The sequence below is a fragment of the Mustela lutreola genome, chromosome 3 (genome assembly GCF_030435805.1).
Source record: "Mustela lutreola isolate mMusLut2 chromosome 3, mMusLut2.pri, whole genome shotgun sequence".
NCBI classification, from domain to species: domain Eukaryota; kingdom Metazoa; phylum Chordata; class Mammalia; order Carnivora; family Mustelidae; genus Mustela; species Mustela lutreola.
In genome coordinates, this window is record NC_081292.1 from 19,597,819 (window position 1) to 19,620,297 (window position 22,479).

Below are 22,479 nucleotides of genomic sequence, written 5' to 3' on the forward strand. Positions count from 1 at the left end.
TCATGAAGCACTCTGACATGAGCAGACTAAGGTCTTCAGTATTAAGACAAGATAACTAGAAATATGGTTAATATGACATGGACAATTATAAGGGAATTAAGAGAAATCTACTTGAATTCTCTGATTCCACTGAACTGAGGTTGGTTCACAAAGACATCACCTGGCTGATAGAGACTGGAAGAAAGTTGTGGAAGATGTAGCTCGTGACAAAAGATCTAGAGCTCTCTTTCTGGCTTTAGTTCTCCCTCCTTAATGCTTCTTTGCCTTGTCTACATGATGATGACTTTTGGCTCTATCCCCTATTTCAGATCCTACAACCGCAATCGATCTTTCTGTTGCCTAGATGCTGATGCTTGACTCTACTCCTGTGTGTCATCCTACATAGACCCACCAACAGACAGAGCCCCTCCCTGTGGATTCTCCAGTGCTTCTTCCATCCAGTGAACTTTGTACCCACTCTCCTGTTTATGGTTGCCCCATCCCCGCCAGCCTCCTACAGATCGAGCTCAACATTCATTAAGGGCTAGATGAGGCTGCTAGAAACTGATAAGGAGAATTAATAGGTTTTAAGTCAAAATGGGGAGGAAAGGAGTTAAGAGGGAGGGAAAGTCAGTTGGTGGTTAAGGGAACTAAAGGTCAGGAGCATCTAAAGGAAATGCCTTGCACTCTTAACTCATGGTCAGGAGAAATTTTTAAAAAGGGAAGCTTTACTTGAATTTAGAGTCTAGACACTAACTGCAAAGGAAGTTGTCACCAAGAAAGGAGACTATTAAGTGAGAAGCTGTACATGCACTATTTTTATTTTTTACAGTAGAATTCCCTTTGAGAAACCAGGGGAAGACTCCAACTGTCAAATGAGAGACAGTCTCTGTTCATGCAAGGGGTGGTCTCAGCCCTCGTAGAACTCTCCAATTGTATGACCCCCACCAGACTTGCCAAAGAACCAATGCATGCTTTGTTTCTGGACTCGCTCTTTTTCATATTAAGATGTTGACATCATCCAAAGGCATCCACAGTGTGGTTGATGTGAACAGAAGGCATTTCCAAGGAGTAAGAAAGAGGTACTTCATCCCCTGGTTGAACATAGCTGAAGGGGGATGTGTGCATTCTGGGAGCTGGAGTCAGGAAGCCCCCTCAGTTACAAGCGCTGTGTTAAGCAACTGTAAAAACGCATATCCATTGAGATTTTCTTGCTCTGGGCACTAATGATCTTGGACTGTTAACAGCCACTTTCTATCCTGATAAAACTCTGCCATGCTCAGTAACTTAGCTTGGATATGGAAGTAACCTTCAAAAGTAGGTTTACATGTTCCTATTTGTAAGAGCAAACTCTAACACACTTTTCTTGACCTCTAATTCACATGAGAAAAGCACAACACATCTAAGAATGAAGAATTTCTTGGGAATTAAAAGACAACAACAATTCTCAGAGACTGCATTCGGATGAAAACTTCTTGTCCTTCAAGTGTGTGTGTGTGTGTGTGTGTGTGTGTGTGCAGAGTACAAGTCCAGCCCTGGACTTATAACCTAGTTTTCTATGTGGTGGGGGTTGTAGAGGGAAGGTAGAAGATCAAAGGTTAAATGGAGTTGAGGAATCATTGTGAGATGTATCATACGTAGAGTTGTTACTTGGGACAATGGGCATAAAGTCAATCCAGCAGTTAAGAACGGCCATCAAACCCTGAACATGTACATGGCATATAATAGACATTTGATTTCTCAATCATTGAGAAACTTTCTAGAAGTCTGGAATCACAGGGACTTTGCCTGGATTCCTTTAATTGTGGGTCTGCGACCATTAATGTCTCTCCTTCTAAAAGAAAAAGGTCTCTTTGTCTCTCCTTAGTCCTTGCTGTGAGCCCACTTTCTCTCCCTAAGCTCTAAAAAAGATGCCAGATTGAAGGTCTCCTGTGGTCCAGCAGATGTCAGTGTGGCCTCACTGGAGAACCAAGGGAAACCGGGCTGTACCAGACTGCCTGAAGGAATGGATGAAAAGGAGGGTCCGTGTGTTTCACAGGTCATCTCAGAAAGGAGGCAGGAAGGAGGAAGCATCAAGAAGATACCTAAGATGTCTAGGTCAATTTCCATTTGGAGGTACACTATCAATTTGAAGTGATTTTTACAGACTGTGGGTAGGGAATGTTACTAGGTCCGAGAGATACAAGATTCAGTGTAGCTCCTTCCTATCCTCTGGAACTCCCAAGTTACTTGTTGGCTGTCCACCTGTAGTGATTAGCACTTGACCTAATAGCATAGGAGGCATATATTATTATGTGTTGAATGAATGAAGTGAAATGAGTGAAAACAAAAATGTCTAGGTGTTTGTGTCCCAAGAACCATCCAACAAGGAAGCTAGAAAAAAGGGCCACTACATTGCCAGTTTGGGAGCAAAGGAAACCCTAGGAATGAGCTAAATGATAGGTAGTGATGTTGAGAAGAAAAAGGGGAAGACGGGGAATCCCTCGTGTGTGCAAGAGGAACACGAGCCAAAAGGGCAGTCACTAGGCAAGAGGGATGAGCCCTGGATCATCGCTGCTCAGGAGGGGCCCAGCTGTGGTCCCCCACAGCAACAGCTAGAGCGTGGCGTGCTCCCAGGGTGCAAAGTCTGGCTCTAGAAGGTTCCCTTGCCACCGCATGCATGTGCCATCTCGTGCCCTTGGACAAACCGGGTTGTCACGGGAGGCAGATACCGTCAGCAGTCAGAATGACTGGCTTCCAATCTTCGCCTCACCATTTGGCCCGTATGTGACCTTGTGCCACTGACTTCACCTCCCTAGAGAGCTGGAATCCTTGTCTACAAAGCAAGGATTTTACTAGGACCCATGTCATGGAGTCATGTGAGGATCAAGTGAGATCATCCATAAAACTACAATTATCAGAGTAGCTGGCATGTATTTCGTGGGAAATAAATATTAGTTATTATTATTATTGGTTTTTCTAACATCCATAAAATGAGAATAAACCAGCCAAATTTACAAGGCTTCTTACGGATTAAAAAAAAAAAAAAAAGGATCCTGATTTCTGGTTTCATATTTCTATTTCTATTTCTGCACTAAGATGGAAGTGTGTGGAGTCCATACAGGTGAGCCAGTTTTCTTAAGCAAGAAGGAGGAAGCTCAGGACGGTGGATGGCTAAGCCGAGATGTGAGTGGCTTACTGTGTGTTTGCGGTAAGAAACACCATGCACTTCACAGCTAAGTCGGTATATGACCTCCTCCCCCTCCATTTCAAGCAAAAACATTATTTTATTTTGTTTTATTTGAGAGACAGAGAGAGCAAGTGCACAGGTGTGTGGCGGAGGCAGGGGGAGAGGCAGAGGGAGAGGGAGAGAATCTGAAGCAGGTTCCCTGCCCAGCACAGAGCCCAACCCGGGGCTCGATCTCATGACCCCGAGATCATGCCCTGAGCTGAAACCAAAGAGTCGAACACTTAACTACTTAACTGGCGGAGCCACCCTGGAGCCTCTCTTACATCTTACGTAGCTCGGACAAGCTGAAAGAAAATCTGAAAACAAAACGAAACAAAATAGGGGTTCTTTGTCTAACAGACTCGCTGCCCTGACCTTCCAGTCTTCCTTAGAGCTCACAGGACTTGCTTCCTCCCTTTCGCTGTTAAGCTCCACACCTGGGAGTCTTCTGGCTTCATAATTAACGAACCTTCCTGTTCCCATGTCACATGCTCCATGGTCACTCCAGGTTCAAGAGTAAGGGCTCTCCTCTTCTTCAGCTTTCATAGCCTCAGGAACATCCGGATCTTCTGAACTCCGGGCTCCTCTCACGGTTTGGTGCACACACAGACACCTCTTCAAAGTTGAGGTAACAGATCAGATGTCTTTCTTCTTTCTTCTTTTCTCCTCCTCCTCCCTGTCCTACCCAGCCCAAGTCTCATCCACTCAGGCTGGACCTCAAGAGCCGTCCCTAGCAACTTTCCTCAAGTTTATATCATCAATCAGCCTTTGTGGACCCAGGCATTTCAGATTTTAGGGAGAAGCGAGTTTAATATTTAGTCCCAAGGGAGCAAGGGGAATTGAGAGTAAGATATGGAGTCCCAGGAGGCAATGAAAGAAGGTCACAATGGCCCAATGACAGGCGAAGGAAAAGGGAGCTGTCAAATCCGGGATGTAAGCGCCCGAGACGCTTTGCCAAGGGTTTTACAGAGCGCTCCTTTCTTCTGCTCCAGGACGTGCGTCAGATGTCCAAGGCAAGCAGCAGCCTGTGCCTCCACTCTCCGCCTGCCCGTAGCTTGTGCTAACAGAAGCACTAGCGGGTGGTTTCGCTTGCATAATTCCTGCATGAATCTCCTAAGCCTCTAGTGCCCACAAGACAAACGGAACGATGGCTCAATTACGGTGTGCTCAGGAAACCTTTATAACTTCTTGATAATCAAGACGGAGTTGCTGGTGTATCTGAGAAAGAGCGTTTGCCCTGGGACGTAAGGCACACCCGTTGATTACTTTCACTGTTTTCTTAACAGGCTATCAAACTGCCAGGAACCTGATCAGGTGGTAAACGGTTAATAGGCAGTGTTGTGAAATTACTCTGTATGGGATCTGGAGTTTCAAAGATTATGTTTGGTAAGTTATTTATTTGTAATTTTTGGTTTCAAAGTGAGGGAGCTGAGTAACTATCCAAAGCAGAAGGATTTTTACTCTGTCCCAACATACAGCCACAAACCCAGAGCTGTGTTTTCTAATCAACCTGGGAAAATCCTTGCTCTGCAGCAGACGAGGAGTATAACCAAGGTGACAGAGTGAGTGATTTCTTTTAATGTACTCAACTGAGTATAGCGAAGATCATATATATTTTTCTAACCCATCTATTATCCAGTCTATGGTAAAAACTAAAATGTACATGGTTGGTGATGAAGATATATATGTATAGACAATCTTATGAATTAGTGTGTGTCACCATGGCTGAAATTAGCATGATATAGTAATATTAATAATAATCAGGGTGCCTGGGTTGCTCAGTGGTTAAGCCTCTGCCTTCGGCTTGGGTCATGATCTCAGAGTCCTGGGATTGAGCCCCAAATTGGGCTCTCTGCTCAGCGGGGAGCCTGCTTCCCCCCTCTCTCTCTGCCTGCCTCTGCCTACTTGTTACTCTCTCTGTCAAATAAATTAAAAAAAAATTCTTTAAAAAAAAAGATAAAGTCTATGAGACCTAATTTTTTAAAAAAAAAATAATAATAATAGCTATCAGTCATTATTTTTAAAGTACTATGTGTCAAGCACCGTACTAAGACCCTTCAATGTATTAACTAATTAATCTTCATAATAGCCTCCTGAGATGATTATATCATTTAAAAATGAGAAAACCAAGACACAGAAAGATGCACTGAGAAGAGCATTGACTAAACATTCTGGGACCCAGGCTCCAGTCCCACATATACATTAGTTGGCATGGATTTGAGACAAGTCATAACTTCCCCAGAGTTCATTTTCCTTTCTGTTTAGAAGGCAGAAAAACAAGACAAGCATCCACTTACTGGTTATTTATTATGGATCAGGCATAAGGATAAGCCTTTTACTCGTGTTACCTCATTTACTCCTCACAGTAGGATAGACAAATGGGGTCAGTGCTATAATCCCCATTTTACAGATCAGGAAACTGATACCTAGAGACATCAAGTAACTGAATGTGCTCTTGAGCATGAGAACTGGAATCTGAATCTAGGTCTCTAGGTCTCCAGATCCCGTGCTCTTAACCCCTATGACCTTTCCAGCCTTAGTACATTTGGACTTGCTGCTTCCTCTGCCTGCAATACTCTTCTTTATTTCTTTAAGCCTTCTTTAGGTATTAAGGCCAACAACCAGGTTTGCAGAGGCTTTGGCTCAGAGCTGTTGCACTGCATAACTCCAGGGGGCGCTGTTCACATGGACCGTAATGAGAACGATGCCTCACTGGAACTGAGGAGCACCGTTTTACTGACCACCCTGCTGAAATCCTGGTCATTCTCCATCACCCCATCTGGTTTCAGTTACTTCTTAGCACTTACTCCTATCTAAAATGAACTGTTTTATTTATATAATTTATTTATTATCTGTGGCTCCCAAGAATATGTAAATTTCACATAGACAGGGACCTGTATTATTTGCTATTGTTTGCCGAAGACTTAGTGACAGACCTATAGCACATGCTTAATAGTTATTTGTTGGATGTCCATAAATATGTCATACTGACTTCCAATAATTCTTGCCTCATTGGAATCACAGGGTTGTTACAGGATAAAAAGTTTCAAGACATCGAGGCATCATGAAGACACTGATATAGTAAGTTAGGATTATAAATTGCCAATTACATTTTCTGTGCTTTAAATTTATGAGCTAATTAGGATTCTCAGTATCATTAACCAAATAGACATTTATTTGACAAAAATTAAGAAGTCTCAGAATACCAAGTGTTGGAGAAGATATTGACAACATGTATCACTTTCATATTTTGGAAAGGAGTGTACAGTGACTCACCATTTTGGAAACTAGTTGTGTCCTTGTAAAGTCAGCACTCACGTTTCCCATGACTCAGCACTTCTTCTCCCAAGTAAATGCCTAAGGTAAATTCCTACTCTTAGTCCCAGGAGTTGGTATAAGAATGTTCCTAACAGGGGCACCTGGGTGGCTCAGTGGGTTAAAGCCTCTGCTTTTGGCTCAGGTCATGATCTCAGGGTCCTGGGATCAAGCCCCGCATTGGGCTCTCTGCTCAGCAGGGAGCCTGCTTCCCCCCTCCTCTCTTTCTACCTGCCTCTGCCTACTTGTGATCTCTATCTGTCAAATAAATAAATAAAATCTTAAAAAAAAAAAATGTTCCTAACAACCCCACCAATGATGATGACAACAGTGGAAAGAACCCAAATGTCCAATGACAAGAAAATAACTTGGGCTCTAGAAATTTGTGAAGCTGTGAAAAATGAATGAACGATGACTACACAGAAAAATCTAGAAGAATCTGTAATATAATTCTGAACAAAAATATGCAAATCTCAGATTATATAAAACTTGATACCCTTTTAATACAGTTCATTAAAAAAACTAAACAATAATGAAAACAAGAGAATGGTAAAGTCAACACTGACTGCTGTGGTTATGTTGGGTAAGGGAAAGTGGGCACACGGGTTGTGAAGTTGTTGACTTTATCATTCTCTGGGTAAGTTGCTGTCAGTGTTCTGGTTCTTGGGTGAGATGGTAGTTTCTTGCAGTAAACCACCTGCTTCAACACCATGGTTTCTTATCCGGCCCCCCCACCCCTCCCATGGAGAGAGCACTTCTAGGAGGCAGGCCCAAAAGTAACTCATGGATCCAGGGTCATGTCTCCTCAGTTTTGTATTCCCAGGGCCTATATACAGTATCTAGCAGTGAGGTTTCTGGAAGGAAGGAAGGAAGGAAGGGAGGGAGGAAATGAGAGAAAAATGTAAAGTGTCTTTGGTTTATATTGAGTGTAATCCAATCATCCCATGCATTACCTGCTCCCACACATACTGAATTATGTAATCAATTTCCTAATTAGTTGAAAATAAAAAGAACATTCTCCCAGAGTAGTAAGCAACTCCATAACATTTTTTCCATATAGGTTATTCCACAATACTCATCAATACGGGGCTTTGTAGGGAGAAAATGATTCCAAATCAAATACAGTACAGAAAAAGCTTTTTAATGCACTTTTTTTTTTTTTTCAGGCAAAAGAGCGTCAGAAAACATCCATCATTAAGTAGTGTTACAAATGGCACTTTTGGCTACATTAGAGACTTAGATATGAATCCCATATGTTTTCTCTGATCGCTTAGTAGTAGAGCAACTTTATAATGCAACCCTTTTTTAGGATAAAAAAACGGCTAATTTGTCCTAAAAGACAGGAAAAGCTGTAAACCTAAAGTCACCACTTTAAAAATTTAACATTTATTTCATACTATACAATCTATTTTCATATTATAATTTTCAGTATTATGCTACAATTCTTAAGAAGGGAAAACATAAATTTCAACCTAATTTAAAAATAAACATATAAATTAAGTACATATATTAATGCATTTGATAATATCATATGCTAACTTTGACGATGAACTTCATTTTGGTATGCTGCAGATTTGCCCTTTTGGTGTTGAACTGAGGAAAAGCATATTATACCTGAAATTCTGCCTTCGATGAGTAAAACAATGCTCAGTGATATCAACGGATTCTTACCAGTTGGTAAAACTGAAATGTTCCCAAGTTCTTCTGTCGAAAATGAAACAGGATTAATACTCAACAGGAAAGAATAGCTAGTGTCAGTTTAAAATAGGTCTTGAGGGGCACCTGGGTGGCTCAACCAGTTAAGCGTCTGCCTTCGGCTCAGGTTATGATCCCAGGGTCCTGGGATCGAGCCCCACATGGGGCTCCCTGCTCAGTGGGGAGCCTGCTTCTTCCTCTCCCTTTGCTGCTCCCTCTGCTTGTGCTCTCTCCTCTCTGTCAAATAAATAAAATCATAAAAAAAAAAGAAAATAAGTCTTAAAAGTTGACTCTTGTCACAAATATTTGAAAAGAGTATTTGGAAATGTGATACTCTATTTTGAACGGAAAGCAATGATTCTTAAATTGTTAATTGTTAATTGCTACGACCCCAATGCAGTCACTTTTATAAGATGGCATGAAGCTGACTGCATTTCATCTACTCAAATATGGGTATCTTCTTCCGGTTGCCCGCCATTTCTCAACCAGTCCCCTTAGCAACTTGTGCAACTATTCATCAGACATTAAGAGTCAAACATCACACACTAGGACCGACCCAAAAGGCAACTGCATTTTTCTCTCTACAGCAGAGATAACAAACATGGCTTTCAAACTTGCACTGATAGAATATACCACACTAATGAAGAAACCAAAGATTTCCACCTCCATCACACTAACACAAACACACGACACAAACTCCTGAAAAATCCAAAGTGTTTTCTTGGGGAACAATGAAAGCCAGTACACACACACACACACACACACACACAAATGCGCATGAGAAAGAAAAGCTCTTAGGAGTATTGCTCACTCTTCATTTAGGATAATTCTTGAGGTTTCATTTAGAAGTGGAGTTCCTAAATTTTAAAGCAATTTGCCTGTTAAAATATCACACAAGATACTTATTTTTTAAGGATATGATTTCACAATCCATGGCCTGAGTTAATTAAAATGTAATCTCTCACCTTCACAGGTAGACAGCACTCCTTGTGTTTTATGAACACCCCAGAGCCAAAGGCCTATTTTCACCACATTTGTGTTTGCTACAGAAAGCTATCTTGTAAAGGACATGTCATTAGAAAGCAGAAGACTAGCATCTGACCCGGGCTCTCTCCCTAGCAAGCCTCATGAGCTCGGGTGTGCCACCGGAACGTTCCACACTGAGCTGTGCTCATCAGTAAAATGAGGACAGGACACTGTGCTCTCCATGGCCCCATGCAGCACCATTAGTTTAGGATTTTCCAACTTTGAAGTTTTCATTAGGCACTGGGCTCTATTCACAACCTAGTAAGGAACTTCTACCCAGTGTTTGGTCAATGACTTGCATCTGGGAAGCAGAGCCTTTCAGTAACTAGGTAGCTCCTTGGTCCTTTATTCCATGAATGGTGAGTACCTACTCTTGGTGCATTAAAAGTAGCCATAAATTCTTTGCAGCTCCTTCCATCAAAGGGAGAGACCATTCCCCGCCTCTTGATTCTCAGCTAGTTTAGTGACTTGCTTTGACCAGCAACACGCTACGTAAGTAACCCTGGGTCACTCCCCAGACAAGTCCATGAAAGCTCCTTGCAGTTTCCATTCTCACCTTCTTTGATCTCATGAGGTGTGATGAGGAATCCTCGGAGCTCTGGGGAAAGGCCACATGGGGTGGAAGGAGACACCTCAGCCAACAGCACCAGCCATCTGGGACACCCATGCACAGAGCCTTCCTAGACCACAAATGTTCATGGGAACCCACCCGGCACCACCTGGACCAGTGGCTGGCCATCCCAGCAGAGCTCTGCACCATTTGCCAATGTACAGGATCCTAAGCACTGAGAGTGTTATGAGGTATGTTGTGGGGTGGCACACCAGCAGCCAGGGACAGCTGTTACACTACCGTGACACCACCTGCTGATGCTCAGAGTGCAGTGAGGGAGACAGATACGTGATGGACAAACCTCCAAGTAAATATCATCAGTGCTGTAAACACAGGGCATTGATGCATAAGGGCCCATGGGAATTTAGACAAGGGGAGTCAAGCCCCTGGGGAGCTGGCAAAGATTTCTCAGAGAAGATAGAATCTAAGGGGAGTTACTTAGATTTCTCCAGGCAAAGACAGAGAGGTCATATTGCAGAGAGGAGAAGCTGAGGTGGAAAGGCTGGAGGGAGCTCAGTAGTGTCCCGATGGGAATGGGAGCACTCACTTTCATTACCACGTAAGGATGTCAGGGTGGGGGGTTGCCGAGGAGTAGCTAAGGCAAAGCTCTCTTGACCTTAACTAGAATTCTCTGGCATTTGGCCTTTCATCTGAGGGTGATGGGAGCTAAAGGAAGAAATAGTTCCTCCCTCCTTTCTTTCCTCCTCTTCTTCCCTTCCTATTCATTTGACCGAAGACATCAATAAACTCTGAATCAAAGAAATTCCACTGGCAGGAAGCTGAACAGAGTAAAGAAAGACAGATGCGTCTCTGGGGCTTAGATTGGTTAAAGGGAAGTGATATTATGCCAGGGCCCAAGACCATCGGCATTAGGACATGAGTTCAAAGTACGGATGGCAGGCAAGAAGAAGATGCCATCGACAAAGGTGGTCCTCCTTCTTTTGAACTTAATGAACACCTGAACAGAGGCAGCATTTAAGACTTGTCTTTTAAAGACATCCTAAGAACTTTCTGAGCTGAATCCTAAGGTCTCCCACTCACTAGTTGTGTGGTCTCAGTCACATGACTAATCTCTGTATGAATCAGCTTCCTCAGCTGTAATGGCGATACTGAATCTCATGGGTCAGGAGGAATAAGTGATGTATAGTTTTAGCACAGCGCTGGGTATAAAGTAACCCCAGAACAGTAGGTCCCTAAATGGGGAAAGGCTGGGGGAGGGGAGGTAACATGGGCTCTAGCATTAAACAAACCCGTGGTTGAATCTAAGCAGATCTTGCAGCAGTGAGAACATGGATATTGAAGTTTGCTTACATTAGTTTCCATATCTGAGAAATGAGGGTGATAATACCCTTCTTGGAGGGTTTTTTTTTTTTTTAAGATTTTATTTATTTATTGTCAGAGAGACAGAGAGCACGTGTGCATAAGCCGGTAGGGTGGCAGGTAGAGGGAGAAGCAGGCACCCCACCAAGAAAGGAGCACAATGCGGGGTTTGATCCCAGGACCCCGGGATCATAACCTGAGCCAAAGGCAGATGCTTCACCCACTGAGCCACTCAGGTGTCCCTTGGAGGATTTTGATGGAGATTCAAAGAGATCACATACGTCAAGTGCCGTAGCACAAAGCCTGGCATACAGTATAATCGCACATACACAAAAAATTGCTACTAGTTCCCAAATGGAGATTGACGGTACTAACGTTAGACGTTCTATATTACTTCAAAATCCTATTCTCTGACTAAAGCTAAGATCAGAAAAGCTGGATTACCAGAAACATATATATGTAACATCTGTAGCACAATATGTTCATTTTACTAGTACCAACACATTATGATAACCTATCACAAAAAGAATGACTGAGGTACAACATTCATATTTCATTGTTAATACGTGATAAGAAAGTAACCTGGTTGTTCAGAATGCATCACATGAAATCAAGAATTTGGCATTCCCTGACTACCTAATTTGGCACTTTGAGGAATTTCCTCAATACAACAAGCCCCCAAATGCATTCTTTTCTAAACCAAAAAAAGAAACATGCATATATACAGTGAGCTGAAAAATGACAACACAAGATGATGTTTTGGTGAAAAATAATCCCGCCAAAGAAGCAGGACATGTCATTCCTTAGAATATGTTACACTAGAAAGCTAGTAAAAATTCAGGCCAACAAGGCAATTTAATTTCAAGTTTTTATCACATATGGGCCAAGCTCTAGAATACTTCATTTAAAAAGGGACAACTTCAACGTGAAATCTTGCCAGAGGCTTGATATGTGTATATACAAATTCCTCTGTTTTGACATTCGACATATTCTGGATTAATTCTAGAATGCTTCTGTAGCTGATTGATAAGACAAAATTATTTAGGCTCAGAAAGAGAAATCAGCAAATAATCAGAAGTAGTATCCCCCTATGTATCCCATCTATATTCATCACAAGGTTTTTGTTTTCTAATGAACGCCATAAATGAAAACATAGGTTAGAAGTTGATACTAAAGGCAGGAATTAAGAAAAAGTCATTTTTTTTCAATGGCTTTTAAGCACTTGAATGCTTTAGAACCTCTTCAAAATGCTAGTTAACAGGTAATATTCCTTTGGATGTTGCTTTAATTTGAAGCTTGGTGAAATCCAGATCTTTCCGTAAAGAGTTCCAGGTTCATTTTGGTAAGAGAACAATTTAAAATCTGTAACAACTACTCCATTGAATCCTATGAGGCGATTTTAGCATGTTGCTGTTTTGGCCAGAGAAGCATTTCAACAACTTTAGGCAAACCAAAATAAAAAACAATGGCTGAGAACTACAAATGGAACCTGAGTAAGGCAATTCTACTACGTAAGGAAATTTCATTTCTGAACTTTTTTATACACTGACATAATTTTTTTTTTAAAGATGATCTACCTGGTTCTTCCACATTCAAACAGTGTATGAATCAAGATGTGTATGTATGGAGACATTTTGTGCGTCCAAAACCATCCATGTGCGTGGAAGTCTTGTCATTGCATTGCTTTGTGTTCTCCTGGCTTCAATCATTCTCAGGCCACTGAAGGGCCAGGATGTCTACCTGCTCAGCACTCTAACTCCTCCATGACTTCCATGACGATCGTCCGAGGGCCCGTCAGAATCAGATTGCTCACCGTCCGGTAGTCGACATGCAGCACATTGAGCCCATTTACAGAGACGACAAACTGACAGACCTAAAGGACAGACAAAGAGAAAGTATTTATTACAGCTCCTGCTTTTCCATAGACTTCTAATGAAGTCATTGTGTATCTCTAATGTCTAACATCTCTTAAAATACCCAACTGCCCCCAGCTGAACACAACAATTTCCAAGAATCTACACTTTTTCTAGAAGGCGATATAAGAGAAAAAGTTTGGCTTAGTGTTTTACAAAATTAGGATTAAATCCTAATTTAGCAACTTACTAGTTGGAGCTAGGTATTTAAATTTCTGAGCTTCATTTCCCTCAACTCTAAACTAGAAATGATTAATAATAATAATACCCACCTTATGTTGTAAGAATTAAAGGAAGTGAAGTACATCCAGCTTCTGCAGTGCTGTATGCCAATGGAGAACTCAATACATTTTCACAGTGTTTAGGGCTGTTATTCATTTGGAATCAATATTTAGGGAGCCCCTATGGCCCACTATTCTCAAGACAGCCCTCTTTTCTACCTACTGTTTCTGAAGGATTATTAATAGTGCTTCCTTTCACTTGCCAAGGTGTCCCTATTGAGATGATAAATTCCACACCTTTCCCTATTTCCATCCCTTATGAAAGTGGGTGAGGCTAATAAAGGTCAGCTTTTACACTAAGTATTAGTTAACCCGTGATAGGAGAGAGAGTTACAATAAAAAAAAAAGAAGTACCATTCAATAATGAGAGACCATAGTCAGCTTGAGAATGATCTACAGCTACTGCCTCAAAGGGAGGTACTTCACTTGAGGTTAGCGGTGACATCAGATGCTGGGTACTTTCTTATTTAGCTGACACAAAATAACAGTTGGTATATCTGTTGTGTGCCTAAAGAGGCAGACATGGGACATTCGAATGATTTATGTCCCTCAAATAGAAAAATGGAGAGACACACAGATCTCCAGCTGTCAGTGATAAGTATATCTAATTAGCAAAACAGAATCCCACAGAATATAAGTTCGTATAGTGCCTGGCACATAGTAGATACAATATCCCCAATCCCTGGAACCTCTGAATATTTAGTTTACAGGGCAATGGGGAGTTCGGGAATAGGTTGCTCATCAGCTGTTTTTAACATTAGGAGATTATCCTGAGTCATCTAGGTGGGCCCAATGTAACTGCAAGGGTCCTTATGAGAGGGAGACTTGCAAGCCAAAGGCAGAAGTAGAAGTCAGTACAGAAGCAAGAAAGTGGAGAGAAAAGAGAAAGGGGCCAGGAACCAAGAAATGTAAGTGGTGTCTATCAGCTGGAGAAGGCAAGGCAGTGGATTCTCCCCTCCGAAAGCCCAGAAGGAATGCAGACCCGCTGACACCTTTAGATTTTTGACTCCAGAGTTAGAGCAATGCATTTTCTTTGTTTCAAGCTGCCAAGTTTATGTCAATTTGTTACAGCAGCAATAGAAAAACCAATGCAGTAATCCAATAAATATTTATTGTTGAATGAATTGAATGTATAAATGCATTAAGCAAAAAAAGCACAATTTTGATTGACTCTGAAGGGTTTCTTGCTTCTTATAAATTATCTCCTCACTGAATAAGAAAATAAAAAGGAGGAAAGGAAAGAAGACAAAAAGGAAGAAGGGAGAGAAGATTGAGATAGGGGACGGAAAGGAGATTCTCTGGTTGAGACTGACTGATTGAATGTCTCCCATATCTGTGGTTATCATCATATTTCTTTATAATCCCCCAGTAATTAATATGCATATCTGATTAATTAATTTAGTGTTAATGACTCAAAGAATAGGAAATATGAAAATAGTTTGAAAATCATTATTTCCTTTTCTTATTTTCTGAGTGGGTAATAACTATCAACTCAAACACTGTATTGATACAATATAAATAATACAAATTATAAATGTTCAAAACACAAAATATATTTTAAATATAAAAATAAAATTAAATCTATAAATTAAATATAATAAAACACTATATTATTAAGTGTAAAAATACCTATCCTATTCCTCAAACCAATATTGGAAAGTATTAGAAAAGCAGCTATAGATGGAAAAGATATGGGATTTGGAATTTAATCCTAAGCATTTAAGTCTTTGGCTCCCTTTGTTTGATGACCTTAATCAAGTCATGTCTTCTCTACCATGTCTCAATTTATAAAACAGGGTTAGGTAAAAATGCTTATCTGCAAGGGCTCAAATTAGATAATGAATTTAAAGCCTCTTTGTACATGTCAAGCACTACACCATTGGTTTCATGAATTTCTTTCCCTTTAAAAATACCCACTTTCGGGGCGCCTGGGTGGCTCAATGGGTTAAGCCTCTGCCTTCGGCTCAGGTCATGATCCCAGGTTCCTGGGATCGAGCCCCGCATCGGGCTCTCTGCTCGGTGGGGAGCCTGCTTCCCTTCCTCTCTCTCTGCCTGCCTCTCTGCCTACTTGCGATCTCTGTCTGTCAAATAAATAAAATATTTTTAAAAAAATACCCACTTTCTCTGTGGTCACATGCAAAACAAAATGGAAAGTGCGCCGTGGTAAGCAAAGTGGTTATTTACATAATGAACACTTTCTGTTGTCATGAACCTCAATATTTTCCACTCCCAACCTATACTGCCATGGCATCCTCATATGTAAGGAGACCATACCATCACTGTTTCTCTTTTCCCATTTCCATAAATCTGTCCTCATGGATTCAGGGCACATGTTGTATAGAATCAGCAGTTCTCAACCATGATAGAAGTCATGTCATAATCAAAGTCATACTAGCAGGTTACAATCCCTCCTGAAGAAGGCCATGGGTAATTTGCAAGGTAATTGAGCACTAATTTAAAGTAAACATTCACGGTGCTTTGTTTTTTCTGTTCCAACATACTCATGAGCCAAAGGATAAGAGAAAGTCCACTCCCTCCTGATCCAGAGTGCTGACTTTAGACCTGGGTCTTTCTTTCCTCCAAAGAGATTAATAGTCCTTTTGTGATGCCAAATGAGAAGGCAGTAGTTGCCAGGTGAGCTCACATTCCAGCAAACCTTCATGGGCTCCGGAAGGAGAGATGTGTCTCTGCATCACCAGGGATTACCTTTAGCATTTAGTCTCAACCAGAATTATATTCTGTCTCTCTCACACACTGGTTGTTTTCACTGACCAACACTTGAAAAGTAGGAAATTTCCACATAAACATCTAGGATCTAGCTTCTCTGGAACAATCTAAAGCTCTAATAACATCAGGTCACAATGGCCACTTGCCAATGGCTAAGTAGGGCTACCCCAGTAGATGTTCTCTTACTTGCCATGGTTCACATGTGTTTCTCTGCCACCTAGAGGACAGACATTGGAGTCTATGCCCCTGATCTGGGGTCACCAGAGGCAAAGAGCTAAAGAGAGGGAGACTTGGTATACCAATAACCAAAGGATGCCAAATGTCCATCGATGGATGAAAAGAGAAATAAAATTTGGTATATCCATATCATGGAATATCATTCAGCAATAAAATGGAATCAACCTTGTGCTACAACATGGATGAACCTTGAAAACATGATGCTAAGTGAGAGAAGTCAGTTGCAACAGACCGTATATCATATAAGTCCATTTATATAGAAAGTCCAGAATGGACAAATGCACAGAGACAGAAAGTAGATTAGTGGTTGCCTAAGGCTGGGGGATGGGGAGGTATGAAAGAGTGTCTAGTCCATTCAAACTGTAACCAACTTGCAATCCTCAAAAATAATTGTTTCATTAAAAAAAAAAGTGTAGGGCTTCTTTCAGAGGTGGTGCAATTTTCTAATATTGATTGTGGAGATAGTCACATGACTCTGTGACTATGCCCAAAATAAGTGAGATATACACTTTACACAGTATATGAATTATAACTCAACAAAGATGTTATTAAAAAGAAGAATTGGAGGGAAAGGCGAGCTGATGTCAGCAATTCATAGATCTCTGTATCCTGGAGAGGGCAGATGCAGGATTGGTTGAAAGAAGGGGTCTTATGCACCTCCTGATTGCAGGGGCTCTTGGAGGTTCAGAACTGGAATGGTAAGGGCTGTGTGATTGGGAAGATGAGCCTTCCGTGGCCGCTGCTCAGGACCTATGTCCTGAGCCAGGGACAGTTGGACAAGGACCATGGGCAGCACAGTGGTCCAAGTCCTTCTTATTGGGGTGCCTAAACCCCAGGATGGGTGCTGGGGGAAACAACATAATTCCAAAGGGAAAATCATGGGCAATGGGACACCAAAACAATATTATATTGGACTTCTCATCAATCTTGGTGAGTGGTGACTTGATCTGCACTTGATTTTAGAGAAAGGTCATTTTAGGGGCACCTGGGTAGCTCAGTTAAGTGTCCAATTCCTGATTTCAGCTCAGATCATGATCTCGGGATCGTGAGATCGAGCCCCACATTGGGCTCTGCGCTCAGCGGGGAGTCTGCTTGGGATTCTCTCTCTCCTTCGCTCTCTGCCCCTACCACTCATACTCTCTCTATAAAATAAGTACATCTTTAGAAAAGAGAGAGAGAGAGAGAGAGAATCTTGAGCAGACTCCACACTGAGCCTGGAATCCAACATGGGGCTCCATACCAGGACCCTGAGATCATGATCTGAGCTGAAACCAAGACTTGGATCTTAACTGACTCTGTCCCCCAGGTGCTCCACTAAATCATTCTTTTAAAAAATTTTCTTTTGGGGCACCTGGGTGGCTCAGTGGGTTAAAGCCTCTGACCTCAGCTCAGGTTATGATCCCAGAGTTCTGGGATCGAGCCCCACATTGTCATGCTTTCTGCTCAGTGGGAAGACTGCTTCCCCCTCTCTCTCTGCCTGCCTATCTGCTTACTTGTGATCTCTGTCTGCCAAATAAATAAATAAAATCTTTAAAAAAAATTAAAAATGTTCTTTTATGGTAGCTGGTTTCTATCACTGGCCACCCATGATCAGCAGTATAATGCTTATGAACAAACTGAGTCTGAGAGGTTAAGTTTTTTGCTCAAGGTTAAACAACTAAGTGCGACTTCTGGAATTTGAACTCCATATGACTCCACAGCCTCACATAAATACAAATTTATAAAGTACAAGTTATATATGCAAGTTTGAGGAATGCAGAGAATAGTAGAAGACACATGTTTCTTCTCTTTGCTTTAACTATTAATTAAGCAGGGTAGGTCTGCTCAAATATCTTGTGATGTTGACAAGTGATATTTTGGGTCTTCTAACTGCGTAAAAAGGTTTTTACTCAGTTAATCTTGGATTGCTTTTGTGCCACTTAAAGTCCTGAGTGATATATGAACTTACATATTTATTTTGATTTTTTTTTTTCTTGAATGACGAGGGGAAAAAAGCCTTCCAAACATTCATCATGCTTGTATTCAAGGTGGTATTTTTGGAGTCAGTCTGTTAGTAAAAACGTCATCTCTCCCTAAGTGGTTCTCACAACTGTTGTGGCTCCTGCAGTTCCAATGTCCTGTTACTAAAAATGTGCAAAATGATCTGGAAATGCAGGTAGAATTGCATAACATATTCAGTTATGACGGACTTTGAATTAGCATCTATGGTATACTCTGTTCTGGAAATAAAGACATATTACAAGTAACCACAGAAAGTACACAGCCTGGGGAAAATGTTTTTTCTCTTCTGTATTAAAAAGCTCACACATACAAATACACAGAACATGTGACTAGATCTACATTAGGTACCGTATTACCTCCTACCTAGGTTCAGGGAACGTAGACGCCACCCGTAGGTAGAAATGAGAATTTAAGTGAGGGTGTGATGCTTTTCTTCTGCTTATAATTACCTTTATCAGATCTATTTTCAAAGATTTTATTGAAATTCTCTCATTTCCCGGTTCACAGAAAAGAGATCAAGCATGAGGTCATGTAGCTGCTCTAAACTCATTTCCTCCAAGACAGTGGTACGTTGACTTTATACAGAAGGGATATGGAGGACGTCATCCTTAATGAGAAGGAAGAACAGCACCTTTGTAAGTCATAGGTAAGTGATTTCTGAGCAAGAAGGCAGTGGAGAAAAGTCCTAGAAACCATGGTAGGTCTGGTAAGAGTTAATGGGAAGACAGGGGTAGGACTCAGCACATTTCAGGGTGTGATCAGGTTGGGATGAATATCTAGGCTGAACTCCAGCTTCTCTCCTGAGAAGGAGCCAAAACAACTAAATAATCTTGCCTCTAATTCCTCTCCTGTGCCAGTCCTCCCGACAGACGCCAGACAACCCTACAGATGGATTGAACCCTGCATTGCGCAATTGCACATTCGTCCTTGTATGGCTAGCGTTTCTTCACAATCATTCAATTGTTATCCAAAGTGGGAGTGAGGTTGGAAAGAAACACTACACCTATGATTACATAAGTGACTTCTTCCTGCCACGGAAATCTGTATTCACTGAGACACTCGCATCCCTGAAATGACTGCACTCACGTGAGAGCTACCCTGGCTTTTCCCTTCCTTTTCCTTGTGTTCTTGAAGGAGAAAGGATTGGAGGGTAAGCCTGTTTGAGGCTTTCCCTCAAAATAATAAAACAGTTGGCAAGACAGAGACCAAGAGGGGTGCCTGGATGGCTCAGTGGGTTAAAGCCTCTGCCTTAGGCTTAGGTCATGATCCCAGGGTCCTGGAATCAAGCCCCACATCAGGATCTCTGCTCAGCAGGGAGCCTGCCTCACTTCCTCTCTCTCTCTGCCTGCCGCTCTGCCTACTTGTAACCTCTACCAAATAAATAAATAAAATCTTAAAAAAAAAGAGACCAAGAGACAAAGTTTTAATACTATTATTATAATATTATTAATTATTAATTATTAATAATGTGATTATATTATTATTAATTATTAATACTATGATTATATTATTATTAATTATTAATTATTAATACTATGATTATAATATTATTAATTGATACAAATTTCAAAACTAACCTTATCTTAGCATTCCTGGGTAGTAGTTTCACTAGCAGCTCATTTTATAACAAACTGAGATGTGCCTAAATATTATGCACATTTTCTATATAGTGCAATAGAATTGTTTTAACTCCAACCTTTATAATTTACGAGTAATGGGACTTTGGGCAAGTTATAAATACCCTGAGTTATGCTTTACTCATCTGTAAAATGGGGATCAAGTTTATTATGAGGATCAAATCTGATTAACTACTAAGCCATGTGTTTAATAATAGTGAAACACTAAATAAATATTGGCTTTTCTCTTCTGTCCCTCTTCACATACAACCTCTCCCTGCAAACAGCCTCGTGAATGCAGACTGTTGAAAGGAAAAGACAGACCAACCATTGCATGGTGATTACCCAGGAAAGCCACCTTGGGTTCTGGTTTTGGGAGATGGAAATAAATACTGAGTTGGTATTATTTACTGAGATAAAATACAAAAAATAAAAATAAAAATCAAGCCAGGGTGATAAGAGAGATTTCTCCCTAAGCTAAGAGTGTCCCCCAAGGTTAGAGAATCCAGAAACCACTGCAAACAGTCAGCATAATTTTAAAGTAAATCGAGTATAGAATTCCTTAAGGAATCATTGGTCTTGTCTGTAGGATATTCACTTTAACAAAGACGGTGCAGAACTAAAGTAAGCTGAGTCAGAATGTGCTCATTACTTCTACAGAATGAATTCCTTACATCTATAGAATGTTTTATGTTTGCACAAAACATTCACATTCAGCAAGGATACCAGGAGTTTTAGACACTGCTGTAGTAAATAAGTTGTGTGTCTATATTTAGTGCATAATAGCCTTGACAGTGGAACATTGTTCTTGGGGAGGGGAAAAAAAAAGAGAAAGGGTTTGCAGCTGTATGTGTAGTCCCATAAATCTGTTCACCAAATATGCAACTGGCTAGAGAGCGAGTGGTGTGGGAGGCGGCAGAGATCCAGTTCTTAGACAAACACAGGATCCTCTCTCCAGAGAATTCGTTTTCCTCTAAGCTTTATGCATGTTCAGCACACTATAGGGCCCTGTGATGTCCCCAAAGAACAGACTGTGCCATCAGCCTCGAAGGAAAGTCAAGGATATGTTACGAGTGACTTTCCCAATAAAACAAAAACAAAAAGCAACACTGAAGAATTTTTGTTTCTGACTGAGGAATGCCAAGTGCCTGCTGGTTTCTAACAGAATCTCTCCCTTTCCAGCCCAAATCGACCAAAGGTCTGCTTCAGACCCAGGCTCACCCTTAGTCCACTTTGCTCCATTGTGGGGGGAGGGGCCGGTCATGAGGGACTGTGGCGTACTTCAAGGAGGGGGAGATATGGGGTTTCTTAGATTTCCAGATTTAGGATGAAAATTTGCCTTCCGGGGGTTCCCTCTGGAAATGGGGTTGAGGCTAGATGGAGGATTTGTGGCCTGTCCTGGTGCTTCATACCCTTTCCCACATGCTGCTCTGGATTCACTGGGACCACTTCCAAGATCTGCTTGTGCTAAGGCCAGACAACACACTCTTGACCTGGTGGTTCCCAGAGGTTATAAGCAGTGTCCAGGCACTGAAGAGAAGCAATGTACATACATTATAACCACAAGATTCCTTGGAATTCCTTTACTACTGAAGGAAAAAAATCTGCCATCTGGGAGCCTTTGAATACCACAGAGGATATGCAAATTATCACTCTTACCTTGCCCCCCCCTTACAAAGTTGGCTTGCACTCTGGATACAGAAAGTTCCTTCGAATTCCAAGAATGGCCAACTGGGGCTTCCAGCAGCAGGAGACACACACTCCCAACGCCATGTGTTAACTCCCACAGGAGCTCATGGCTAAAAGGAAAGAGGCTCCAGAAGGTCCAACTTCCTCCCTGACACCTAATTCTTTCCTCCACAGAAATTTTTACCCAATTAGCTATTTGCCCTTAGAATGCTTTTTATTATTAGGCACTTAACACCCAGAAATGATTATGCTTTTTTTTTGGACTATGCTAAAAAGCAAAATGAATATAGTAAAAGTTTTAAAAGAGACTAAAGAGGCAATACACAGTAAGGTTACTCATCAGGTAGACAATCACGTTTTTCATATACTACTTTACTCATAAGAGGTGATCTATAGTATGTTGGTAATATTATCTAACCTTTTTCTTTTTAAGAATTTATTTATTTATTTGACAGAGAGAGTGAGAGAACACAAGAAGGCAGAGCAGCAGTGGGAGAGGGAGAAGCAGGCTCCCCACTGAGTAAGGAGGCTGACGCAAGGCTCAATCCCAGGACCCCGACGCAGGGCTCGATCCCAGGACCCCAAGACCATGACCCAAGAAAGGCAGACGCCCAACCAAATGAGCCACCCAGATGCCTTGATATTATCTAACCTTTAAGAGTGAACCAAAGTCTCATTCTTTTTATTCTACCCCCAAGGTGGTGCCGCTGTGATTGGAGCTAAGAACAAAATGGTGTGTATGTGTGTGTACTTCGCAGAGATAGCACAGGTCACAAGTAGGTGGTAGTACTCTGGGTGGGGGGAAAGTAAACGGGTTGAAAATAGGTCTAAGATGGAGTGTGGTCTTTGTGAGCACGTTATC

The 22,479-nt window shown here is 41.4% G+C and overlaps 1 protein-coding gene and 1 long non-coding RNA gene across 5 annotated transcripts in view; one reads left to right on the top strand and one right to left on the bottom strand.

Moving 5' to 3' along the window:
• LOC131826456 (uncharacterized) overlaps positions 1-22,479 on the top strand; it is a 45,426-nt gene that overhangs the window by 15,571 nt on the left and 7,376 nt on the right. The window contains exons 1-3 of one of the 3 annotated variants that reach the window (XR_009351602.1): positions 3,710-3,815; positions 4,474-4,573; positions 18,820-18,958. This is a non-coding gene — a long non-coding RNA (uncharacterized LOC131826456). Of the gene's footprint in view, positions 1-3,709; positions 3,816-4,473; positions 4,574-15,854; positions 15,982-18,819; positions 18,959-22,479 lie in introns of those variants that run through there. The other 2 variants (XR_009351604.1, XR_009351603.1) reach the window with 2 other exon arrangements.
• The window catches only part of DEPTOR (DEP domain containing MTOR interacting protein), a 132,492-nt gene continuing 117,635 nt past the window's right edge, over positions 7,623-22,479 (bottom strand). Inside the window, exons 9-10 of one of the 2 annotated variants that reach the window (XM_059165719.1) lie at positions 12,894-13,026; positions 7,623-8,434 (exon numbers count right to left, since the gene is read on the bottom strand). In XM_059165719.1, coding sequence (XP_059021702.1) covers positions 12,898-13,026 — 129 coding nt within the window. In that variant the 3' untranslated portion in view covers positions 7,623-8,434; positions 12,894-12,897. Of the gene's footprint in view, positions 13,027-22,479 lie in introns of both variants that reach the window. The other variant, XM_059165718.1, reaches the window with a different exon arrangement.